The 27,494-nt window shown below is 40.2% G+C and overlaps 1 protein-coding gene across 1 annotated transcript in view; it reads left to right on the top strand.

The window, feature by feature from the left end:
- Nucleotides 1-27,494, top strand: part of LOC128938258 (von Willebrand factor D and EGF domain-containing protein-like) — a 171,944-nt gene that overhangs the window by 124,113 nt on the left and 20,337 nt on the right. Inside the window, 5 exon segments of the mRNA XM_054278405.1 lie at nucleotides 10,712-11,557; nucleotides 19,484-19,579; nucleotides 20,578-20,673; nucleotides 22,945-23,040; nucleotides 24,541-24,636. Coding sequence (XP_054134380.1) covers nucleotides 10,712-11,557; nucleotides 19,484-19,579; nucleotides 20,578-20,673; nucleotides 22,945-23,040; nucleotides 24,541-24,636 — 1,230 coding nt within the window.

Genomic DNA, 27,494 nt, shown 5'->3' with positions numbered 1-27,494 from the left:
TATCCTACATTTATTTAAAAATTTACTAGTAGGGTCAAAAGTCCCTTAAGTCTGCTGGCATTGCAATAAAGAGGAAAGCCTGAAGAATTTAAATCTGTCCTGGCTTCCCTGGGCACATTTCACTTTTGTATAAAATATCTGCTGCTTTTTTGCTAGAAGAGGCAGACCTAGTAAATCAAACCACCCAGTATCATTGGTCATGTTGTTGGCACAAAGAAAATGAATATATCCTAATGGGGATGCTGGTGATGTTCCTGCACGCTGCAATATCCGTTCTCGTCAGGAGCTGTGGGTATTTCTGCAGACTGCTTTCATCACTCACAGTCACACAGATACCCATCTGTTTGCACTTTCTTCAGCAGGTTAGAGAGGTTGGTGTCATCACAAAGGATTTATTTTTTAACTATTAGTAAATCAGCAATTTTACTGGACAAAGCAGTGCCACATCCATCACCCGTAAAAGATTGTTTGTTCAGAGCCGGCTCTTCCTGCCTCTCCTGGTTTAGGCAGCTGAAGATCAAGGAAGGGGGTGATTTTATGATCTCTGTAATCGAGTTCTGCTTTCCCATTCAGAACAGCACTGCGAGATCTCCTGTCATAGCAGTTAATTTGCACTATTGTAGACATTTGGCACTTGCTGTACTTTTGCATGCGCAGCTATTTGTTATGTTTACGCGCTCTGTGCTTCACACTCCTCCAGTGTCTGCACTGTGCATCTGAATTCACTTTGATTTTACATCAGAGAGACCTCTGTCACCCTCTCATTTGCACCACTGTCAGATCAACATCAAGGTGTGATTTAAAAGGGGAATAAAACATTTTGAAGTACGAGAAGGTGTGTGTCTTTAAACACACGCTGCTCAGTCAAACACCAGAGGAACATGTTCACCTTAAGTCTTGCATTCTTACATTTTAACTTGGAAATCACTTCTGTCATTATTATCACTCATCATTAATCACTATCCATGAAAAATAAATATCTCCAGTAAGAGCTTTGGTCATATCTCAAGGTTTCATGTCTGAAGATAACTGCAGGAGTAAGGACTTCTTACTGCCTGGAACCAATCAAATGATTTTGTTTCAAGAGATGACTGAGGAATGTAATAGATTCCTTTCATCTTTTATCTAACAGAATTGATGAATTTGCATTAAAAAGATCAAGGCCCAGCTTCCAGCCTCACTTACCCCAGTGTAAATCATAAATGACTCCACTGAACAAGTAGCATTACCCTAATGGACTGAGCTGAGCACAGCTCCTGGAAGACACAAAAAGCCCCTGTTAAGGCAGGCACATCACACACAGGACTTTTAAATCAGAGATCTGTGTGTACCAATAGGTGTAGATAAAAGGCAAGCACTGCTCAGCATTCAGAGGGTGCTTTGCAAAGAGGAATTAACCCATCCTGATGTGGTTTATGTAATGAGTTACATGGCCCACGTGAAGGCAGGGATGGAGATGCTGCAGCCATCAGCTGTGAGGTTGTCTCAGATCCTTGCAAACACAAAATAAAACCAGTAAACACACAGCAAAGGATATTCTGATCTGCCTCTGTGTGGTAAGAGCTCTCAGCTCTGCCTCTGGGCTCCAAACCTGGGCAGCATTGAATGTCTGGGCAGCATTAAATTGCTTCCAGCTCCTAGCTCTGACTCAGGCCATGGAAATTGTCCACAATCCATCCCTGGAACGCATGGTGGGAGCTGCTGATCCCTTTCAGAAACACTGAAAGTGTTTCTAGCCGGGGTGTATTTCAGGACAAAATGTGCATTTTTTTTCAGATGGAGCAGTTATGATGTAAAGATGTCTCCTTTCAGGGGTATGTGATGAAATGGCCACTGAAGTGGGGTTAGAAATGCCACACAAAGACTTTCCATATAAATTTTGTCTCATGAAAGAGTCAGTTTTGCAAATGGCGTACCAGTTATCTTCACATGAGGCCTGGACCAGCTTGGCAGTTTGGACATAAGCTCTGACCCTTTCCTGCCCTCTGAGTCTGTAATTGCCACTGGAAATCCACTCCTGTACTTGTCAAGACAGAAATGGAATCAGAGACAGTCTTTCTGATGTCTTTCTCCTCCTTAAGGATACCTCATAAAATATTAAGTATTTTCAGAAAAATATCAAGAGACCTTTACAGTATATGCCATGACCCAAACATAACAAGCAAAGTAGACACAGTGGGAAGAATATGTTTAGATAATTTAAAAGATAAATGGTCTCCAGCTTCACTGATCCATACACTCTGTCAATCCAGGACTTGTTAAGTGCTTCCAATACAGATGATATATTTAGGAAATGATATAGCTCAGCAATAGAAGACCAATGAAGCCCAAGCCATAAAACCACTAGGGAAGAGGACTCAGCTATATGCCATGAATAATATTTACATTCAATCAGAATATCAAGTACAGATTACATTTCTCTCCTACCAAGAATGTGCCACCTTTTGCTTAAGCAATCACTGGGCCATCATGACTTTTAAGTGATAATAACAACTCAGTCTCCAACAAATAATCTGCACAGGATACAGCCTCAGTAGGTTTTTTTCTACATTGAGAGAGCAGAGCAAGATTATCTTCTCTTAGAATTTCCAGGGTCATTTAATCATCCAGCCATAATAGCACGCAGCTTTTAAAGGGAGCCAGCCCTGTTTGCACAAATTTGACAAGATTGCTGTTTTGTTAAAGGCACTTAAAGGCCCCTTTAGACCTGGAAGTAACTCAGACTGGACCAATATCCTGGCCCCATTAAAGCAACACAAGAGCCTTTGTACTAGGGGATAAAGCAAAGAAGGATTTGAAGAGAATAGACTCAGAAACAACACAAAATACAACACAGTACAGGATTTAAACAAATATAGGTGTGAAATATACAGACTTATCACGGTCAGGACAAATTTAGGACCAGTTCCTAAGCATCTTGCTGGTTTTGAACAGGTGTATGAAGGCATAGTAGGACTTCACAGGACTTTCTTGCAGAACCAGGGGGTTTCCACTGCCAAATCACGTGAATTTTGCCCTAAATGTTACACATCACATGGGGTTGGTTCATTCCTGGAGGGACACAGCAACAGCCTATAGCCAACACAAGGCAGCTGATCCTCTGGGATGGAGGAGAAAATAATTTCCCATGCTGATAATATGTTAGATTTAGAATTTCAGAGAATCAGAATAACAATGTTGGAAGGAACCTCAAAAGGTATCCACTCCAACCTTTGTTTTCTCAAAGAGAACCAGCTAAGTTCTTCTGTGCCACGCCGTCTAAAATCTTATTATTGTAATTCCTTGCCTTCTACTTTCTAAATTGGAAAGAAAGTCTAGGTACTTGTCAACCTAATCAGTTGAAATTGTGAAGAATTCCATAAAAGCATGAATTCACTAAGAGTATTTATGCATGCTTACATGATTTTTAAATAGATTCATTACTGGTTCCCAGTAAGGCATAGTTCACTTTGTGTCTTGGCTTTCATATGTAAAATAGCTCAATTTTTCTATGTTTACAGCCCAAAACAACATAATTATTGTTTTGGACCATTTATTTCTTGAATTGAATAAAAGAAGTATTTCAGTAATTTATTCTTTGCTATTTCTTTGCTGAAATACTTTGAAGTATTTCAGCTATTTTTTTCTTTGAAGAAATATTAGGGCTTTTCTTTTGAAGAAATGAACTTTCTTTATAATCTATTATTACTCTTCTAAAGGATTCTACATAGATATTTCAGAGTATTAGACAGGGATGCTTCACAAATGATCTGCCTTAATTTAGCCTATTTTGTATATATCTATCAATCTGTTCATGCCATGAGAGAGCCTGAAGACCCACGAGGCATCATCAGATAAGTACACAGTTTCTATTAATTTTTCCATCTATCTCACTTCTGAGAAGTAAAACATAGTGTCAATTCTTGAATAGAAAATATAATTTGGTCCCATGAACTCAGTCTTAGCACCACCTTTGTAGCTGCTGAAATAATGCAGCTTCAGGCTCCAATAGTTGGAGGAGGCAGAACACAAAAGAGGAGGGGTAAAAGTTCACACCTGAGATGGACAAGGGACAATGAAAGGAAAGGTGATAAATCAGCTGCGGAGGGATTAAGTGGGAGATCCAGGGTGTGTTTTGAAACACAACCACACTTCTCCTTCCCTTTCTGTTTTCTTGGCTGGGAATTGAGAGGAAAGCACAGGAAGAGCACTTGTGAAAGCAGCAGCAGAAGAAAAGGGGTTGGACCCAAGGGATACAAAGAGCACGGAAGGAGATCTGGCAACAAAGCAGAGAGGGGAGCACGGATCCTGTGCCAGGGTGAGAGCACTTCAAACATCCCGAGCTCTTTCCAACCCACACGCGGGAAGTTTTCAATTAAATCTTGAAATAAACTGGAAGGTAGAAGAGGTGTTTGAGAAAGCATTGCTTGTAAAAACATAGCAGGTTTATAAACCTCCATAGTCAATCCAAAAAAAAAAAAGATACTGATAAAGAAAATTGTTGGTAGAGAAGGGGAAAAAATGCTTGTGTGGGGAGCATGTTCATATCTGCAATCAGTAATTCTTGCACCATTTTAAAAATGCTGTCTCTGGTGCCCCTGATGGTAAAATTTGTATTGAAAACATACAGAAAAAATCACTAAAGAAACAAAGAAAACCCCCCAACAGAGTCTGAAAACAAAGAGTTCAAAATACATTCTTTTCCTCAAAGACCCATTTTTCTCTCATTGTGTTAATCACCTTCCTGCACTTTGCCTGTATATGATGTCTAGTCCCACAAATCTCACTTGGAAAGCAGATCCTCATAAGAGGGGGAAATGTAATGTACTAGAATAAACTTCATATTTAAAGCTGTTTTATCAGTTTCAGACCTGAGTGTCAGACTACGACTCCAATTCATGGCCTAATAGTACTCTTATCTACCCAGGAGGCCAAAAAAAGGGCTGATCACTTAAATCTATGAGAAATCTGGCTTAAATGACTATAAACTAAGGCACTATTAGTGCCCCAACTCTTTGTTCTTCTTAGTTTTTTCTGTCATGTAATCTTCATAATTACTCTTTAATTAATCTCCACAATCTCTTAAATGTCATGAAAGGTTTTTTGTTTCTTAAATTCTGAATCACAATGCTTTCTGTTGAAAGAGTTTTACAAATGGAAAAATATTCCCAATTAAAAAAGAGCTATGCCTTAGCAAAATCTTTCTAACAATTGTTTTGTATTTGTTCAGTATGAAAGGGATAATCTTTATGTATTCCTTGACACATCTTAGATCAGACTGAAAACTTTGTCAAGCAGTCAATATTATCATTTATATCTTCATGAACTGGTTCTTTCCTGACCAGCTATCTCAAAATCCCCATTTTCTTTAAAGACAGCAGTTAATAAATTGAGATGTCAATTATATTGCTCTGAAAACTTTGAAGCAAATGAACTGCACAGTGATGCAAAAATTATAAATGACCTTTAACGTGACATAAGCAAACTCACTACCTCACACTCAGGTAACATTTTCTTGTATACTCACATAGGTTTTCAACATCCCAGAACTGCAAAAGGATCTAGAAACTGGAAAAGGATCCTAGAACTGGAAAAGGTTTAGAGTCTAGACTCCCTTCTATTTGTGGGAATCATTTGCTCTGAACACAGAAAGTCTCCTAAACAAGGTTTAGTGGGTGAGCTGACTGAAGATCCCAGGTTTTCTCCTCCCCACAAGTGTTGTGTTAAAACAGAATGATTCTGTATTTCATTGGCACAAGACAAATTTGCCTTGAAAATTCTGAATGGTGTTAGGGAATTGTGTATGTGCAGCTGCAGCCACGTTGGCAAACAGAGAGCAGAGGAGTTGTTATAATCAGAGTGATGCAGAGTTCACAAACCATTCCCTGCTGCTCATGATTTTGGTAGGTGAAGGGGAAGAAAATTGCTCACCAGACAGCAACATCAGCGACACAATCTCATTTTCTACCAGGCTGAAAGAGCTCAGGGATAGTGAACTAGATGTTCACCTTTTAATTTCATCATTAAAGCATCAAGTGAGTAAATTTGCCCATCACAGAAGTGGTGGTTTGAGAGCACAAGGACTGAATACTCCTGTGGAGATGGAGAGACAGTTGTGTGACTGCTCTGCTCTGTGCTGAGCTGTGTGGATGTCAGGCACACCGCATTTGACTTTCCACTTTTTTACATTAAAAAATATGTAAAGGATCATTAGGTCAAAAATTAGGCTCCTATCTAAATTTACACTAATATCCCAATCACAAGGAGCCTTTGAAATGCTTTTTTTTGGAAGTAAATCTTTGTAAAACTTGGGAGTTTGAAGCTGTATTTCACTAAGCTGCTGAGGAATTTATTCTGGGATTGTTGGAGAAGGGATATGGGGACTGGGAATTCCACCCAGCATCTAATGTGGGGAGCTTCTGGATTCTTAAGAGGAAGGAAAGGAGAATCAAAACTATGTTATATATATTTATATATGTTATATTTAGGAGAGGGAAGACATTAGGATATGACTGGATGGCAAAACAAGAGATGTAGGAATTAAACATACTCTAAGTGGAAAAGAAAGTAATGCCAGAACATAATAATATAAAAGAGGAAGCTAGGAGTTTATGAAAAAAGCAGAATTTCCCTGGAGCATCCTATTGACAGCTGCTCTTATTTCCCTTTTCTCACTCAGTAAATACAGAAGCAAATATTAACATGGAAACATACAGAGGGAAATGGGAATATCCTTAGCACTCTAGTAACAAGACTTCTTAGGCCAGTGTAATTTTTCTGCTCTCTCTTGACATTTTAAATAAGATTTATGTGCTGATAGATGTCTCAAATTTTAAATGATGACCCACACAGTGTAATATGTCAAAAGAGCATTTCTCTGCCAACATTCTTCTGAATGAGAAATGGGCTGGACAGCAGGTACTACTAAATGTTAATAGCTCTAAAACTACACAAATTGTAAATTTATTGAATTGTGTTAGTAATGAATCCTTAAGCTGCTCACAGAATTCTGAAGGAGCTGTAACTCAAGCAGAATTAAAGGTGCCCATAATCCTCTGAAGTCACAGGCAGAGGTGGCCACATCCAGAGGCGTTAAGGGAGAAGGAGCCAGTCTCCACCTGAAGATCAGATTGGTTTGGGGTATTTTATTAAATTAAAAGGGAGAGAACCACTTGAGATTACGTGGTGATGCTCAAATCATTACACAAATATAAAATTACACTCATATTTAAAACCCAAAAGGAAAGTTTCTAACTCTAACAGCTACAAAGAGAATCATGGCAATGGAAAAGTGATAAATACTCATATCTGCAAGCAGCTTAGGCAAGAGTTTGAAGTTTCAGCTGCCAGTTTTGGTCAAGATGGGGCTCCAAGGCACGTGGCTTGGGAAGAACAGTGTGAAAGTGTGTAAGTCTAAAAACCAGCGGAGATGTGGGGGAACAGCACCAAGGAATATGGCAACCAGCCTGGTACACCCTGCTCTAGGCAGGCTGTGAAATGTGTGCTGCTTCAGTGGCAGCAGAAATAGGTGGGGTCAGAAGGGGATATGACTTCTCTTAATAACAGTCTGGATCTGGTCTTTTTTTGAAATACTGTAAATGTAAAAAAAAAAAACAAAAAAACCAAAAAAAAACCCAAAAAAACCTCCAAAGCTCCAACCAAACAAACTCAGAATAGAAAAATAAACTCAGAATAGAAAAAATATATTGGATTTCTTTTCTGTTTCAGAATGCTGATGTCTCACCCTGGGTTTAAGAGCCTTCTCTGCGAATGGCTGTTTTCACCAGTCTCAGTGGTTATTTTTATTCCCTTGGGAATGATGTGGATCCTACAGATTTGCTGTGCCTTAGCAACACCATGATGGCACTGGAGAACCAGGGGCTGGCTGAGACAGCTCTGATTTGTGAAATCCCAGTGGGAAACCCTGGGAGAACCAGAGGCTGGAGGGTCACAGGCTGGGGGACCCCTGCCCCACATGGATGGGAAGTGTCCTGGTGTCCAGCTGGATGAGGGAGGTTAAACCTGAGTCTCAGAAATTTGCTCTCTGTCACCCTTGCTCCAATGCTCCCCAGAGGGGGGACAGCAGAGGGATCTGTCTTTTTGGGACCTGATCCATACAGGAATGATCTCTGCTCATAGAGCATCAATGAGATCAGAGGTCCTGCCATGCCCAGCTGGAGCAGAGCAGCAGAATCTCTGTCCCTTATCTACTTCCGTAAAAAATAAACTCAGTTATTCCACTGCTGCCCATCTCCCCATTAGTTTGGGCAGAAACACTGACAGAAAGTGAAAATGTGGGTTTGTTCCACCATACAACCTTGAGCACTTCACCTAGTGGGGTTTTTGTGGTGATTTCACCCAGTCCAATATGCAATCATAGGCTGCCATAGCAGGGAAAACCAAATTCACACACTCACAGTTTGCATTGATAATGCGTTACACATTTGAAGGTATTGATCAACAGCAAGGAAAATAAATTGAAGTAATGCAGAATTTGAGAAAGCTGCCGACTACAGATAACTGAGTCTGCATTCTTTTGGTTTGTTTTCTTTGTTTAAGCTTATTTAGATACTTGGAGGGCTGCAGAAAGAAATTTTCAGGTATTCCAGAGAAAAATCTATCGTGTTCTTACCTGAACTAAATTGCACCCTGTCAATGCAAGCAAAAATCTGAAACAATGAAAGCCGAGAGGGCACTCTGGTCAACAGCCTTGAATGACACCAATATCCTATGAAGTTTAGTCACCTCTACAGAGTGGCTGAGAGACCTTTATCAGTATATATCATAATGAATGATCAACAAAAATGTGTCACTATTCTGCATTGGTAGCATTTGAGATGTAAAAATTACCTTATCACAGAAATATTCCAAAAATATGCTCCCCCTTACAGGGAAAGATGAAGTTTATTTGAAGGATGGGTATCTCACCTCTATTATCTGCTAAAGAAATAAAAGATTTCTCTTTCTCAGGTAGTCAGTCTGATCCCCTTACTAGTTGCTCAAATTTAATTGGGAGGAAAACCCATTTAATTATGACACAGTGGAAGGAGCTCAAAGCTATAATCAGGGCTCATTTTGGAAATTTGTCAGAGAGGTCATTCAGCCCTTTACTGTCATTCCTGTTGATTTCTTGTCCCTGAATAAAATTTTCTAAGGGCTATAATGATCATCTATTACCGATAATTTTCTGTGGAGATACTTCTTTCATCTTTCTCTCATTCATTCATTTTTAAAAATCCTTTGACTTCTCCTATCTTCACATGCTCTTTTTGCTGATGTCCTCCTGCTTCATCATCTTTGTTCTCCCACTGTGTGTCCCTCATCATTCACCAGCCTTACTTGGGATACTGAAATCCATGTATTTGCCTTCCGCTCCACTAAATACAGATATTTACCTGATGATGGCCACAGCTCGATCCAGCACCATTGTAAATCTCCAAAACATTGTGCTTCAGGGCAGTAGAAACTCATCAGCTGCCAGCAGAATGACACTATTTATCAGCCAAATAAACACTGCTTTGTCTGCCAGGATTTGTTTTGGTCCAGTCAATGCCCTAACTTTCATCTGACCCTTGCCAAGCATTCCTTGCTAAATATGGTTAAGATCTCCATCAATGGGAGTTTTTAGAAAGTGATTAATATTTATATTTAAAGAAAGAGGTGCATCCTGCATGGGGTTAACCCCAGAACCAAGCAAGGGTTGTTGTTCAGGATCCAATATATTCCATATCCTACAGAGTGAGTGTGCCAGAACCGGTTAAAAATAGACTCTTCCATTCATTAGCGTCAGCAGATGGCCATTAATCTTCCTGAAAGTATTGATTCAAGCTCCTCGTCTCCACTTTCAAGGCCCTTCACAGAGTCCCCTCTGCCCATCTATCATCCCTCCTTACACAGCTGAAAAGGTGGCTGGCTCTGGGACAAGTGGGTGACAGTAACAAACCTCGCACGCCGCCCCCGACGTCTGCAGGGAGCTGTGCACAGCGCCAACAAAGCTCTTCCATTTGTCTCCTTTAAAAGCTTCCCTAAAACTTCCCTTTGCCATCAGAAGGGCTGCAGAAGCGTTCCAGAGTCACCCAGTGCTGTGATGGCACTGGAGCCTCTCCAGGGCACGCTCTTGGCGAGGGCCATGTTGACACTGTGTGTTTCTCCACCTCCAGCATCCATCTGTGCCAAGCTGTGGTGTTCTGTCTCCTTGACTCAAAGAGCTGGAATGCAGCTCTGAGTTATGCCCTCAGAGCATTTCCCAGCACAGGCAGGTAATAAGAAGCAAATCCTGGCTCAGGAGGTCAAGAACTGGAAGATTCACCACAAAGAAGGAGCGCAGTACCAAAACCTCACGGACTAGTGCAAGCCAAAATTAGTAAAGCAGCACTGCAAGATTTTGCTTGGCTGCAATTTAACCCCTGCATGTCAGCCCAGTGCTGCAACTCAAATAATGCCTGACCTTCCCTGAGACTTGCTACAAAAAATATATTTCTTCTGGTTCATGAATGCCACCCTTCGAGTGTCATCATTGCATTTCCCTTTGCATAAGTGCTGGTGTCACCCACAGCAGACAACCCCATGTAATTTCTAAACCAGTTGGCATAAACCTGTAATATCTGATAATTAACTCTTTTATTTCTAGAATCAATGTTTTGTTGTTTGTTCCAAACTCAAAGGTTCACTGTGGTCCCTTTCAAATCTAGACCAGAAAATTTAGCTAATATTTATCTTCCTTCTGCCCTAGTTTCAAGATCTTTCCAAACCCACGCGGACTCTGCTGGAAGAAATATTGAAGATGTTGGAGACTCTCACCAAGATGTATCTAAGACATCAAGAAATGTATTTTCCCTTCTTTCCCAACCCCAAATGCCAAGACAAGATATTACATTCCTTTTGGAAAGAAACCCCACAGCCATTCACACTCCATCCCTTACAATGGAAAGGGAAACTTCCCAAGCTCAGACATCACCAGAAAAACAGCCTGATATGGAGTTCGCAGCACCTGAGAAACAACCTTTCCTTGAGAAAAGTGATCTCACACCCCTTCTGCATGAGGAGCCAGAGCCCAGAGCCCCAGGTGTCGGTGTGACCTCCCACCCCCCTGTCCATTTTCAGCAGCACAAAGAAATGACAGCACGGACTATTCCTCCTCTTCCCAACACCAATCCAGGCTCATTCCCTGCAAGCTCACAGACCCGTTCCAGGCATGGTTATCCTCCCAGGAAATGGCCCAGTGGACTCTCAGTCCCGAGGAACAAAGCACCCCATGGTTTCCCAACTGAGCAGCCCAGAGCATCTCCCGTGGCCGCGCATCGCCCTGTGCCTCCCCAATGGCTGGGCCCTTCCCTGGCTGCTCCATCCCGGGGTGCAGGCTCTGCTCCTGGAGCAAGGCTCCCAGCACACCCCTCAGCAGCCAGGAGGGGCTTCAGCAGAGCAAGGGCGGCTGTGGGGCTGCCCAAAAGCAGCAGTGGGGCAGTGTGTGCTGAGCTGCCCTGTTTCACGGGTGTGCAGTGCCAGCCAGCTGAGGATGGAGAGCTCCAGTGTGGTCCTTGTCCCCCTGGATACAGTGGTGATGGAATTACATGTGAAGGTAAGGGAGAAAATCCTCTTTTAAATGCTCTAATAACTCCAAGTCTAATAATTCTCCAAAGTAAAAATTATTTTTTATTATGAATTTGGAGAATTTTGGGGCCATTCTGTTTTCAAAACCAATTCTATTTCAAAATAATAAATAAAACCTATACCTTTGAAACAACTCTTTCTGCTTACAAAAATGATCTGTTTATTTGATACCATCTAATCTATTAAAACCAGGGACAGATTGTGATCTTGCTTAATGCCAGATTCATTCTACTAAAGTCATCGCATTCAAAACTATATAAAATTTTTGTGAGAAAGAGAAAAATTTATTCTACTTCTCTATACAAGAAAAAATTAATTTTTCTAATATCTTAAAAATTACTTGTAAATATCTATCTAATATCTCAAATGTGAAACTGAACTTGTCATCTGAAAGGCATAGCACCAGAAGGGTTTTCACAGTATATTGAGTTATTTATTAGACACCTGAGAATCCCTCCATAAACCCACAGGATTATGTACTTTGTTGAAGCAATGAATTCCCTACCTTTGCTATCATTAATCACACCTTTTGCTGACATCCTTCTGATAAGTTGATATCTTAACTGGCCTTCCACCACACAAAGCAAAAGCATTTGTAACATTCATTCCCCTCTTTCTCATCTGGTGACTCATTCCTCATGCACAGAGCAGGGGAATCTCAGCCATGATGTACTGGGAAGGACCTTGCTGTGAGCCAGGTTTTTTGGGAGAGTGAAGCCCCCAGCACTGCTGCAACTACAACAGAGCACTATTGGAGATATAGTACAAAATGTACAAAAAAGATTCCTGTAATCTTGAGCACTCCATTTTTTTGCCTATTTGCACATCTCTGAAACACCCCTCCTAAAGGATTTAGAGTTACTTGGCACAAAGGAGTTTGTCTTTAACTTCTGGTTTATACCTAGAGATGGAAAAGCACCAAGCAGGTTCTGGTGCTGGGAAGCTCAAAGCAAGTCTGGCCACAGGAAGGCCTCTCCTCAAAAACCCATCCCATGTCCATATGAATATTTACAGTCTGGACGTAAGGCTGCTGTGTGTTTAGCAGACCCATCAGATTACTCCTTAAAACATAAATCTACGTTAAAATGTAAATCTGCCTCTGCCTTTTGCTTTGAGATGTTTCCTTCAGTTACTGCTATTACTGAAAGTCTCCCTGGAGAGTCCTTAGGATGAAATACTTTATTACCAACAGCATTCTGCATCTTGGGGCTTGATGACATGATGCACAAACATCTTTTTTTGTCTCTTGTCAGTGACCATGACACCTGGCTCAATTAATTGTTCTGTCCCTTCCCTTCTCTTCCCCATCCTGAGCCCCCTGCCCACCTGCAGCCTGGAGCAGAGCCAGTGCTGTGAACAGCACCCATTGTACCTCCAGCCGTGGGTGTCCCTTCCCATGTCAGATGAAGGGAATCCATCATGACAAACAAGGCTGAAAAATGAGGGTGATTTCTTGGATTAAGGCCTGTCACAGCCTCAGCTATCAGCACCTTGGGATGCCCACCCTGCACCAACTCCCCTCAAGACAGCAGTGCCCTCTGAGAGCAGGAGGCACAAATACTGGGCAAAAAATCAAAGCTTGGATGAGAGCAACATTTGCAAAGTCTCCAGGCTTCAACACAACATCCTTGGCAAGCCAGCAAAAATGTCAAGAGACTCAGACATTATTGATAGTTGTCACCATCTTATTTCATATCAAAATTCAACAAGATAAAAGAGCCAGCCTGCTGATAGCAAGTTTTAATGCCTTTGGATCTTAAGGGGATGTGACCTTTGTTTAATAAGAATGTCTGAAAATAATCTAAAATAAGAAGTACTTCACCAAATGGTATGTATGCTGTGATAGAATACAATTTATTTCTTTCCAAATGTGCAGATTCAAAACCAGGCTTGGAGGACTCATAGGAAATAAACATAAGCAGCATTCTGAAAACTAATTTCTTTCCTAAAGTAATTCATAACATATTTTATATCTTTAATATAAAATGTTATATATATATATATATCTACATTTATACTATGTATAAAATATATATATACACATATACATTATATATATACACATTTTTACAACTTATACAATATATACATTTTATATATTTAACAGATAAAGATCTTTTATATTTTTATATATAAAATTTTATATCTTTAATATAATAATCCCTCTGGACAAGCCCCTCAGCCTGCCTGTCACAGTCCAGTTGGAATTCCTCTCTCTCTGTTTTGTCACCCTGCACTGGGGGTGACACAATCTCAGGACCACAGGACGGAAGAGAGCCCTGGGGACCATCAGGAGTAACCTCCTACCCTCTCTTGGACAAACACAGCTAAATGTCAGTGTGTTTGGCTCAAATTTAGATATCCAAACTGAGACATTTTCAGACTATTTCAGCAATTTCCATTTGGATCACTCCACCACTGCTGACATCTGTGTTGTCTGCCAGAAGCAGAACCCTGCTTTTGCTCCTCCTGCTTTGGTGTAATATTATTATTATAAAGAATATTATTATTATTATTATTATTATTATTATTATTATTATTATTAAGATTACAGATTATTTTCCTTCTACCAGCAGCCATGTCCTCTGCAGGTGAGGGGAGATGAAACAGTTCCTCAAGGCTCTGCAGTTCTTTTCCCTTCCTGCACAGAGGAAATAGGATCTTTTTGTAGTAGCTGAATATTAAGACTTCACAGCCCAACAGGGCTTTAAAATCTTCATTTCAGAGCAGTGTTTTGGAGACAGTCAAAAATAAAAAAAAAAAAATAGAGGAGGAGAGGCCTGCTGTAGTCCACTGGATTCTCCCACATTTTCTCCAGCAGAAGATGCTCTCTGGCATTTCTGGAGTGATCTCAGCCGAGCACCCTTCTGGTGATGAGGGAGGTTTTGCTAAATACCTAATTTTCACTCTGAGTGCTGTTTCCAAGGATTTCTGCAGTAAAAACCAATGCATTGGTACAGTTTCCTTCCAGCAGGTTTTGGGACAGCACGAATCACCTGCCCAGGAGCACTGCAGGAGCAGCAGAGCACAAACAGAGCTTGTACACATTTCAGCTCCATGTGCCAGTTGAATAAAAACCTAGCACTGTAATGATGCAAAAGGAGCCCAGACAGGATTGGTATCAGATGTCAAAGCATTTCTGACATTTTTTCTGTGGCACATGTGCTGCAGTGATGTGTAACACTTGGGGCTAACACTCTGAAATATTTGTTAGTGTTGTTAGCCCCCCTAGAGCAGCTCCTTGCCATCCTGCCTCTGTTCCCCACTCTGCCAAGGTGCATCACTTGCAAAGCTGCTGCATAGACTGGGCAAGGAAAAGGGGAAAATACTGCCATTTCCCTGGGCTCAGCTCATTCCCCAGGGTCTGTGCATGTGGCACTGCCTGAGAGCAGCTGTTGGACCCCTGGAGCTCCTTAAGGTGCCCCAAGGTGGAACACTGCCTTTCCATTTGATAACAGAATTGATCTGGATGAAAAATTCTGCTCTGGGTATCATTGTTGGGCTTCTTTCTGAGACCTAGACCTGAAAACTGATGAAACATAAGGATTTAAACCAAATTTCTTGTCATCCTTTCTTCTTTTGTTTCCCTGACTCCAAGCTCTTTTGATAGGGATTTTCTGGTCACTTAAACTATACAATTAAAAAGTCAGCCCCCAATTTCATAGAGTACAGACAATTGTTTAAAACCATTTTGGATTAGGTTGACCATTAAGGAGTGGTATCTTTCTGGTATTTCAGCAGTCATAAAAGAGTTTCTGAATTCCTGTCAAAGATAAAGTTAAAATACTTTAGAAAAATATTCTTAAGAGGGTGAAGTCAGTAAAAATCTGAATTATTTAATTGGCTTTGTACAGTATATTCAAGGAGCAGGGGACGTCTAGAACAATAGGAAGTCTAGAAAAGTGGGAGTGATGTTTTCTGCTCAGGAGTTAAAAACACAGCATTGCCTTGACATTGCAAAACCACTTTTCATAATTTTGATAATAACAGGAGTAGTTATTATGAGATGGAGTAGTTGGGAAAGCATTATGACTTCACCATGCACCGCCGCACGAAATGAGAAAAAAATTTGGGTAGCTCACATTAATTGTTTTGACATTTTTACACCCAAAAAGATCTACCATCAAACCAGAAATCCTTTCCCTCTCTCCAACAGCTGCCAACTGCATTTGTCTGGCAATATGTGGGAAAGATATAGGGATACTGTCTAAAATATCTTCTCGAAAATTATGGATCACGTGCTCCAAAACACCAAGGTGATGCCTTGGAACTTTACTCTGTTCACCCTTTTTAGGTCAAGTCTGATTTCACAGTTTTCTGTCCAAAAGTCATATATTTATGAAGAACCTCCTTATTCACTTGTTCTTTCTACAAAAGCTCTTTTATAGCTTTGTTTATTTATTCTTGCATATTTTTCTGCTTCTTTTCCACCTTCATTGTAGCTTTTCTGAGCTGAGGCCTCAGCCCTGCCCATGGTAATTAAGATGGAGTTCACCATTGGTACAGGCCATAAGGAAGTCTGGCATTCTGTGCTCTGCTCCTTTCTGAACCTCTGCTCCTTTCCTACCACTTTATTTGGGATTTTTTGGCTGCAAATGAGCACTCAGCTGACATTTCACAAAGCAAAATGCATTGATACAAGCTAACCAGCACTGGTGCCTGTACTTTTATTCCCAATTTATTCAGGCAAGTTTCTCTTGTTAATATTCCAGTTGCTGTGCTGGACATTCCTCTCACAACTGGGCTCCCAAACTGCTGGACTATTTAAATATGCAATGAGTTAATTTAATTGCAGTAACACATGTTTTAATCCTATGCTTCATTTCATTTATCTGTGCATCTTACATGCAAAAGAAACACTTCACTCCACAGCTTTCCAAAAGAAAAAAACAACAACTGAGGGGACTTTCCTTTCCCTTTTTTCACCCTGCCCTTGTCCTGAACACATTAAAACTTCATCTGCACATTTAGGAAGTTAGGTTAATGTATCTTTGAAAGGAAATAAATAATGTACAATGAAACAAGGTAGACTTCAGTGAAGTCTGTCCTGCTCTGACTTTGGTGCAAATTTCTTAGCAGGCAAAGCTCTCACAGCTCCAAGCCTGACTTTATTTGCACACACCCAGGGCCTCACGTGGGGATAGCACAGGGAGTTACTCACTGTGGAGATGCCAAGCAATAACTCCGTCCTGGAAGACATTTGCTGATTAGGCTATGGAAAATGAGGGGAAAAACACAGCATCTGGTATTCCTGAGTGCCCCTGAAGTTATTGCAGAGAAACTTATAAAAACTGTATGATCTCATTTTAATGGAAAATAGAAGTTTGGGGATATTTCCCAAAAAGCCTTTTCAAAGGAAACAATAATGTACTTCTCCATTTTCACCTCCAGATTTTAAATTGTAAACATAAACATACGTACACTTGACAGCAAGATTGACCATTTGCAGCAATGTTTTCCTCTTTGCTGTTATTTTTCCCTATCCAAAACTGCTTAGTATAAAAACTCTGCAATACCTTCCTACAATTTAGCAAATGCTCATGGAAAAAAAGTATTCATTTCAGAAGATGAAAGATAGAAGTTTGGGAAAATAATTTGACATAAGCAGTATATTTCTATTACAGTGGGAAATGTCTTCTAAGTGAATATTACTCTTACTCTCACAGAGGAGCCAGTGTTCAGTTTTTATCTCTTGCTTTTCACCAGTAATAGAAGAGTTTTAAACATTATACTATTAAATGTCACCGTAAGAGCTAAATGTTTTAATATCCAAAATACCATGTTCCTTTCTGACAGTTCAGATGCATCTCAGGATGTGCAAAGGCCAGATGGGAAGTGCTCTATTCACACGGACACACTTGCTGTAAGTGCTACACAAACCAGGCTGAAATAAAGCGTAAAACGCTTGAATGTCACCGCGCTTGGCACAGCTCTGAGGCACCTGGAGCCTTTATGCAACCATCATCCTGCAGGAAAGGCAATCACATTTCATGTACTTTTAAAAGAGTGTTACATTTTTCCCCAGGTTTTGTACCCCCCTTACAAAGGGGGACAAAGAAATCACAATCCCAGGTTGCTCCAAGCCCCATCCAAGCTGGTTTTTGGACACTTCCAAGGATGGAGCAGACTTCTCTGGGCAACCTGTGCCAATGCCTCATCATCTTCACAGCTAATATTTCTTCCTAATACTTTTTCTAAATCTATTTAGTTATCCAGACAACCTTCATTTGGGTTTATCCCTCCTTTTTTATTATTTTTTTTCCCACAGATATATACTTGGAATTTCAGCTAAGCTCATGTTGATTTGCAAATGTCTCAACCTTATCTAATCAAAACTAAATTTAGCTTAATGACATTCTCAGCATACACAGTATGGATCTAAAATACACTTGTAAGTCTTCTATTTTCAGGAAGGTCAAATCCTAAAGTTACATAATGCAGCGTTGAAAATTTCATCATTAAATACCAAATACATTTCTTCAATGCTATTTGTGTCAAAGTGGCTTATTAAACAGCACCTTCTTGGAGTTTGTCTTTTTAAATAGAATTAGAAAATGTGTGAGGGCTTTGATTATTATTTTTGGATGGCAAAGTTCATATTCCACGGCCTGGTGACAATCACAAGGGGTGATGAGGTCTTTAACACAATAACTGCATTTAAATTATGTGGCTCCCCAAGAATTAGTCCTTCATTTAGCTTTCTATTTCCATAGCCCATTTTCCAGCTTTGGGAACAAAATGTGGTGCATTAAGGTTCTGTTCCCTCGTAACAATATTTAAAATGAAAGATGCTTTGTTTCAGGTCTCGTTAGCTTCATTTTGCTTTTTCCTTGGAATAACCTTGCTTAGCCTCATATCCTTCATAAAAGACAAAACTCTGCCAGTGAAGTGAGCCAAAGTACAACATTTTTCACTGTATTCACTTCCCACACACAAGGGAAGACATTTTTCATTCTGTTATGTGAAGTGCCCTTTTTTTCTTTTTACAATAGCATGAGGTGCCTCTGGAACACATTTCTTGCTCTGCTTCTGCCACAGAGTTTCTCCTTAGAGTCTTAGTAATCATCCTGTCCCTTCTATGATGATTTTGTCCCTTCAGTGATCATCCTGTCCCTTCTGTGATCTTCCTCCTCCTCTTTTGAGTTTGCCATATGCAAATATCTGTTATTAGAGGGTTACAAAAGAATTCTCAGGTACCTGCCTTAGATCTTAGATTTAAGGGTCCATAATTTCCTGGCTTCCTGTACAATAAAGATTTTAGTTTCAAAATTATCAACATTTGAAAAACAAGCATGCTTTCAGCAAATAGCCTGTTTCAGGAGCTGCAATCCTTTTCACACTCATCCTCTTCATGTCACAGAAATATTGCATACTGTAATAAGTCAAGAAATCTCTATCTAACTTCTTTGTCTGCAGAGCTCATGCTAGTCATTAAATATTAACTTTTTTTTGCTTAAATGTTTGCCATTTTGCTGACAACTCCACACACAAGTCTTTTCTATAAGAAACACGTCATCTCTGCCCTATTGTGAGTTCTGACACCTGTTAAGGCTTACTGACCATCCACAAGGCAAATTTCTAGAGAGGGATGGGCAAGGTCTTGAATTGTGACTGCATTTGTGCTTCATCCATCACTAGCCTTCAAAACATGTCCTTAAAAACATGCCTGCTCAGAAATTAAACATGATTATGATGAAACCATTCCCTTGCAGACTCCATACAGCTGCTTATTAGTGCTGTGCTGCTAATGGGATGGCTGCTGCTGTCCTGCAGTGTTTTCCTCAGCCAAATTACTCCCTGGATTAATAAAATGGGATGGGGAAAGGAGTAACCTGTGCAGTGCTCACAACCACAGAGAATTTCCTGTTTGAACTGTGTTTTTTCCCTCTTGCAGCTCAGTGTGAGCCCCCGTGTGAGCATGGAGGAACTTGCCTGCCTCACAACACCTGTTCTTGTGCTTATGGGTTCGTAGGGCCTCAGTGTGAAACAAGTATGTATGAACTCACTCAGGCTTTCCTCATCACATGTTTCAATTAGCAGAAAATTACAAGAGAAAAAAAAATAAAAGAAAACCACCAAAAAACCTTTTTTCTTTTATTTCTCCCCTACATTTTCCCTTAAAATGTTTCTTGAATACAAAGGATTCAAGGAATACGGTAGCTATTTCAGAGCATATATTTACCAGCAGCATTGCTGAATTATGTAAAAATATGCACATCTAATTCAACATTTTCTACGTAAAATTGCTTCTGGAAAAACAAACAAAAAAGGAAGAAAAAAAGTGCATGTTATTTATAGTAATATTTAGGAAATTTAAGATTGTGAGTGAATGTAGTAATGCTAATTTTGAGAACACAAAAGAGCAACCATACCTATTAGGAGTAATGCTACTCTGCAATACAAGTTTAAAAAGAGATTCAATGCAGCAAATATCTGAAAATCAGCCTTCAAACCCTTCTCTATCAGCAAAACACATGCACTTCCATCATTACAGACCTCCCTGCTTATTTAAATATCAGGCTGCCCTTGAGAGGAATATAATTTTATCTATGAAACCGAGTAGCTGGAATACTTAAAAAGCAAAGGATTTCAGTTGTGTGGCTTCTCATAGAGGAAGCAAATCAAGGAAAGGGAGAAAGCAAATCAAGGAAACCTTTAGTTTATCTCCAGGACTAATACTATCAGTTATTGGATGTAATAGGGCAGCTTTAGGATCTGCTGAGGTGTTGGTGATGAGATATTTTGATTTTTCAAAATCATATTTTTTAAAATCTTTTCAAAAGACTTTTCAAAATCTTTTCTCAAAAGAGATTTTTCAAAATCTTTTCTCATAGAGAAAGCAAATCAAGGAAAGGGAGAAAGCAAATCAAGGAAACCTTTAGTTTATCTCCAGGACTAACACTATCAGCTATTGGCTGTAATAGGGCAGCTTTAGGATGTGCAGTGGCGTTGGTGATGAGATATTTTGGTTTTTGGTGTGTTTTGCAGTGGTGTGCAGCAGGCACTGTCACAACGGGGGGGTGTGTGTGTCACCAGACGAGTGCCAGTGCAGGCAGGGCTGGAGCAGCCCCTCCTGTGACACAGGTGAGTGCTTGGCAGGGCCTCATCCTCTGCCCAAAAGTGCCCAAAAAATCCCTGAAATCCCCCCACAGCTCAGTGCCCAAACTGGGAATTGATGCTTAAAGAATTAAAGCCTAAGGAGAGGAGACCAAGTAAGAATTAAAGCTTAAGAGGGGACCAAGTACAGGGGCAAAACTTCAGAAAGGCTTGAGTTTATGTAACTGTTCATAACTTTAGATGTTTATGTAAGTATTCCTGAGTTTAAATGCTTACTTAAATCTCAGGGAACCTACAAACAGAATCTTTTTGCAGCTTTTTAAGCTTGTGTGATTCTGGAGCACGGAATCTTATCATGCTGTGCTGCCAGAATTCACACTGCTCCTCCTGCCTGCATCTCTCACTCACAGAGCACCTACAGAAAGCATCCACACAAGTGGGGAGCTCAGGGAAAAACCACCTCCACCCAAAATGACAAGGTGTGGACTGGAATTAGAGACCTATTTCTCAATACAGAAAGACACAGCTCAGGATTTTCCTATTTCTCAGGATCAAAGTCCTAAAAGCTGGGGTGGATTTTCTCCAAAGGCACAGAAACTGCAGCACTCACCTGGGACAAGGCGTGCAAAATAGTGAAATATTAAAAGATGAGAACTCCCTGACTCAGTGCCAGACCTGAAGGCTCCAGAGGCAGTCTGCCTCTGCCACGGTGAATATTAAATGGCTGAGACACCTTCAGCCTGCATTACCTTTCCTGGAAGGTGAGAGATGTCATTTTAACCTCCATCTCCTGGAGGTTGCTCTTCCTGTAAGTGTTAAAATGACAGCCCTACTGAGGGAACATCAATTAGCCCAGCTGTGATCCACAGGAAATGACTGGGATTGTCACTGCTGTTCTGGTTCCCACTAGCTCTGCTTTTTCTTCTCAAGGAGTTCTGCAATTTTATTTTGGGGTGGCTTTAAACAGAATCATTCCAAGAGAAGGGCAGACAACAAGCAACAGGAGCAGTAACTTCCAGACCAGAATAACAGCAGCAGGATTTTTTTGTCTGCTGACAGCTTCGGTGAAAGGCTGCCAGACTCATCTCTCTGGCACACTTTTGAGTGCACTGCACAGAATATTTTGTGGGCATGCTGGGGTTTCCCACCTCAAGTGTTATAAAAGGAATGTCAGGAAGAATACAGGTATAAAATTAAAAAAAATAAATTAAAAAAAAGAGGACTTCATCCTGGAAATATAAACACTGACAGACTGACATGATTATGGACACCTATGAAGTAACCAGGACAATGACATTACTAAACCAAATTCCTCTTAAGCAATGAATTAAATCCATTTTGACTCCATAAGTTACCGTTCCTTTGTCAGAAAAACCCCTCATCTAGACTAAAATTTCACTTTTTTTTTCTCTTTCCAAATTGACCTTTTATTTCTTCTTTAGTTCATCTGAAACATTTTAGTGACCCCTAATTTATTTAAGCTTAAATGTATTTATATTTTTAATAAGCTATCCTGTAAGGTACTGAAAGACAAAGGAAACAGAAAGAAAAAGGCTGGTTTAAAGTGTCACTCTGCTTTACAATGAAAACTTTATCAGATTCCTTATTCTTCACACACTGAGTTCCCATCTAAATCAATTTGAAATTCTAATAGTTTTGTTTTTAACAGTCTGGTACTTGCCACATAGAAATATGCAAGACAGCTTTTCATTCCCAATGCCTGTTGTATCATCTAGAGTAATAACAGATACATAAAGAGGCAAAGGGAGCTCAGCCAGTGGCTTTGTTGGTGATGAATGAGCCAATGTGTTGTGGGAACTGGCATTTAAATGAGGCAGAACAAACAGGTTTTTTGGTGCACACCTATTCAAGTCCATGGAAATGCCACAATGCTCTGCTGAACGCAGACAAAGCAGCAAACAATTAATATCTCATCTCCAGGTTATCCAGGGTGTATTTTATTTGACTGCATTTACTGCCTTGGGATCATGCTTGGTGAGAATACTGGAATGGAAATAAATGAACTGTGCGAATCAAAAGAATACATCCGAAATAAATTAAATTATTACATTAAATTATAGGATATTTCATCTCCCAAGCTATGCTAAAACACCTCTGAAATGCTCCCACTGTGTCGACCATGAATAAGTGCTGCAGCACAACTGATCTGCAAGGGTTGCATTAAACTTTTCACTAAAAATATTAATTCTAATGGCAAGTGCAGCAGTGAAAGAGTGCCTGCTCTGAAAAGTTCAACATTATCAGAGATTCACGAAGTTACCTTGTACTCCCACCCAGCTGTGTGCAATCCTGTGTGCCTGAATGGAGGAGTCTGTGTACGGCCAAACATGTGCTCCTGTCCTTCTGGTTTCTATGGGCCACAGTGCCAGAGAGGTAAGAAAATTTCATTTATCATCTTGATAAAGGGCCCAGGCTCAAAATATAAATATACCCATAACATTACCTACCCCCACATGAAATATATCCAGAGACTCTCCTTGTCATATCCACTTGTACTCCCTTGTTGTTATAGTCTGCTATAAATCCACTTTTTATTGTTCCTGATGCTATTGGGAAGAAGTAAGAACTTATTGGTGATGCCATTAATAGTAACTAAGTAATTACTCTAAAACAGTGATATCATTAATTAGCAACTATTCAATTAAATGAGAAAGCATGGCAGTGCTTTGTTTATTTTGGTACCCTGTGGTGTGTACTGTACTGGTTTCAGAGCCAGGTGATAACTTACCTTCAAACGGGGCTCACAATGTCACCTCCTTGACCACCCTAAAGTGCTGTGGGTGGGAAACTTCTGTAGGACTTCATCAGATCCCTAAAAATGTGATCCAATATTGCTCTGATGGAGCAGGAGCTGATTTTAAGTCCCTGTCCCAGCTCTAAACTGAGGCTAGCAGTATCCTGGGCTTCTCACTCACTCTGTGCTGCAGAAGGCAAATTAATTAATCTTTTAATGACCCAGTATCTCATACAAGGAAGGGAACTTAGGGCCCAAGCAGCTGGAGCACCCCTGTGCTCTTTTTTTCAATATGAATTGAAAAATTCTCTTTTTCAATATGGATCTAGTAACTCCTCCTGAATCTGGGAATATAAATGCACCCTTATTATCAAAACTACTTCAACATTTAAAGTTCTTTGCTCTTACTCTCTTTTGTTTCCCATATTCCTAGATTCATGTGGTCCTGATGTATATTTTTGCAAGTGAATGATTCACACAGAAAAATCTAATTGCAAATGGAGCTTGCTGGAAACTAATTTTTAATGATGTTGGGGGTGAAGGAGAGAGTGAAAATTATAGACTGTAACTCAATGATCTTGCTCTTGAACACAGGTGATTTTCAACATCTAGGTGATTTGAAATGTTTGCTCTCAAGTGTTCTGGTTTAGACAGAGCTAAAATTTGAAAATAAGTATCAACATTCATGGGATCTGAAATCGATGGCAGGATATAATGGATGGATGCTGAAGGAAAACAATGCCCTTCCTTCCGCTTCTTTGAGAAAGGGAGGAGAAACAGCACCAAGGCCAAGTTAGCAAATGGCCAACACTGGTCTATATTTCATGGGGAGAAGCCCTTGAGGAGCCCTTTGACAGAGACTTAAAAATCTGACACCACTGGGAATATTCTGACCACTTAAGTGTCTAAGAGACCCTCGAGTGATGGGAACCATGTCCCACATTTGTGCCACAAACAACACAGAGTCAGGATCTCCACCCAGGCAACTGCCCAAATCACCCTTTGGGGAGACACCTTCCCAAAAAACACCTCTGTGAGCTGCCCTCCCTACAGAGGCACCTAAATGAGGAGCCTGTGCTGTGGCAGTGCTGATCCCCAGGTGAGTTTGGTGCTCAGAACATTTCCTTTCCTCTCCCCAGCTGTTTGCATCCCCCCCTGTAAGAATGGTGGCCACTGTGTCCGGACCAATGTCTGCTCCTGTGCCCAGGGCTACACTGGAAGGAGGTGACAGAAAAGTGAGTCACACATTTCCCTTTGTTTTCCAACAGTTCTCTGACTCCTAAACACATTTTCTCCCTTTTGTGCCTGTTCCACAGAACATTTAACCTGTATTTGTGCTGTGATCACCTATATTTCCATCAGAGCCCATAATATAGCCAAAACCAACTTGTTAATTAGAATAAGTCAAGTCAAAGTAGGGAGGAGAACATTTTGCTGGAATCCTCTCTAAATATTTCATGCATTCAAAATGAGGAACATTCATATTCGGAGATTAATTATTATTTTGCATGAAAGATTTTTTTGGGGGAAAAAATTAAGGCCAAAGGCCAAGATCCTTAAAAATATTAGAAAGTCATAGTTCCAGCTTAATTAAGGTAATTGGTTAACAGCCCTTTATCCTTGAATTTGTTCTTGTCACTGAAAACTCCCTTTTTTCATGTTACCATCAGCATTAATATTTGATTCTTCGAGTCTTCTGGGGAAATAGGTTATTTTGGCACTTTTACAGACTCAATTGCTCAACAATATCTGTCAGCCAGGGGGTTTAGGATATGTATGTGAAAACTTTTTTTTTTTTTTCCTTTATTATTTCTTAATCAGTTCGAAATTGGCAAGAGGGGAGCTGTGAAAACAACCATTCTTGGCAGGAAGAATCTGTACATTTCCAGAGCATTTTATGTCTCTCACACACAGAGGAAAAAAGAAAAAAAAAACAGTAAAAAACTCCCTGCAGCAACAAAAGCCCTCTGATTCCCCACACTGCAGCTCTCCCCTCCTTCAGCAGAGAGGGTCGTGATGCACAGTGCACAATTGAATAGTCTGTTCTGGCAGGAATGTGCTGGAGGGAGAAAAAAGGAGGAAAAAACCTTATGTTTGGCATCCTGTTTTTGAGGTTAGGGAACATTAGAGAAGTGCTGTTTCCAGCTCTAAACACCCTGCCACATCTCCAGGCAGATCAAAGGGAAGCGTGCTGATGATGATTGCAGCCCAGCAAAGCGCTCCTCCAAACTCCACCAACTCACAGCAGGTTCCTCTCCACTTTCCAAAAGTTTCTGAGGTTTTGTTGTCCATCTTGCTATAATCTTTTGCAAAAAAATTTTTTTTGAGATGATGACAACAATTTTGTTCTGTCTGATCCAAGCCTTCATTCTACTTCAATAACTGCTATTTAGTCAGGTTTATTTAGCCTAGTGTTATAAAAACTTCAATAAAGGGCCTGTGAATGTGATGAATGAAGAGAAACAAATTAAGTGGAAGGAAAACACTACTTTTTGCTGATTCTTACTGGCCACTGACTGCTAATTGGTGAAAAATGTTGAGCAATGTTTCTTTTTTCTTGCCTAAAATCAAGAGGACATGGGACAAGTATCGAGATCCATCAAAAGTAGTTGTTAATTCAAAAGATTTTCTAACAAGCAGTTTCTTTTAGAGCTGTATGTCTCCTTATAGAATAACTTCTCTAGCAATAACCTCTAGAATAATTTCTCTCTCCTCTGTCAGAGGTTCCAGATTTTGCAACTCCTCTGGAGCAGAAGCCTTCAGGGCACAGCAGAAATCAGTCTCAACTGACCTTTGCCAAGTTTCCTCCCCACAAAATGCAGAAAACCAGTGCTCCCAGCAGTGGGGGGCTGCTCTGTGTTCCATAAACCCCTCAGAGTTCAAATGCAGAACACATCTCACCCCTTTATTAGGCATGATTTCATGTCATTTTTCATCAGGTATGGACTAGATTGGAGGATTAGATAGAATATGTGGCATACACTGAAAGGGTAAAGTGTGATCACAGGCACATGTTCCTAACTATACACAGACAAATTAAAACGTGGAGAATAAGTTCCTAACATGAAGAATTCCCTCTTCTTCTTAAATAAAACATGTAAAAACTACATTAAAAACTACATGTAAAATCTACCATAATATCCATTTGAAATTCCAAATAGAGCAGAGTATCATGCTGCTCATTCTGCAGTGTAACTAGCAGTGAACATATCTGTATTTACACATTAATCAGGTTAATTTTGATAATCCTGATGCCACCTGGGGCAGCTGACTGTGCAGAGGTGAGGCAGCCCCATGGGCTGTGTAACTGAGTGTTCAGAAATCCAGCTGGGAATTTTTGTGCAGGGCTTCTGCTGGCCTTCCTGGGAAGGGTACGGCAAGAAGGAATCAGGAAAAACCAGCACATTTCTGCTTCACAGAGGGTTTTTTTCTGGATTTGAACATCTTTTCTGTCAAGTTTTAAGGACTCCATGCAAGGTAGCTGAGCCCTGAATTTCACAGGACATTTCAGCTTGCACAGAGTTGTAAAATCCACACAAAGAGTGAGGGGAAAAAATGCACATATCATGATAGCAAAGCTGTGATCAGATGTGAAGTTTACTGGAAGTTTAGCACTGCATCATCTCCCTTTTCCAAATCACCAGGACAATGCAGAGAGGCTGTTAAAGGTGAACCTGTGGCCCAAATCACAGCTCAGTGGTGTCCCCTGTAGCTGCCAGGTGACCTCACCTGAGAAATGTGCAGGTGGCTTAGCCACAGTGATGAATGTGACAATTCTGAGGGGAAAAAAAATCGCTTTGAAGGATTTCATTATTATTTTAATTGTTCTTTGCACTCTGGATATGGAATTGCTGTGTTTTTATGTACTTTTACACATCTAGTACAGTTTCAAACACTTCTGACAGCAAAACAGCTTTATTATGTACTTATATACACTCAGTCTGTAATCTTAGAAATTTGGGGTGGATTATTACCTGACAAATAAAACCTATCAAGATAGAGTGAGTAAACTTAATTCTAAGGCAGATAAATTGGCAGTTAATTCCATGTCGTCAGTGTTTGATACATTGATATTGCTTCCACTGCTTTTAGA

This window comes from Melozone crissalis, unplaced genomic scaffold (genome assembly GCF_028551555.1).
Source record: "Melozone crissalis strain CALT ecotype California unplaced genomic scaffold, PUWL_Pcris_2 ptg000023l_1, whole genome shotgun sequence".
Lineage (NCBI taxonomy): Eukaryota > Metazoa > Chordata > Aves > Passeriformes > Passerellidae > Melozone > Melozone crissalis.
Note: the sequence above shows the minus strand (reverse complement) of the source record. Positions and strands in the feature narration are given on the sequence as shown.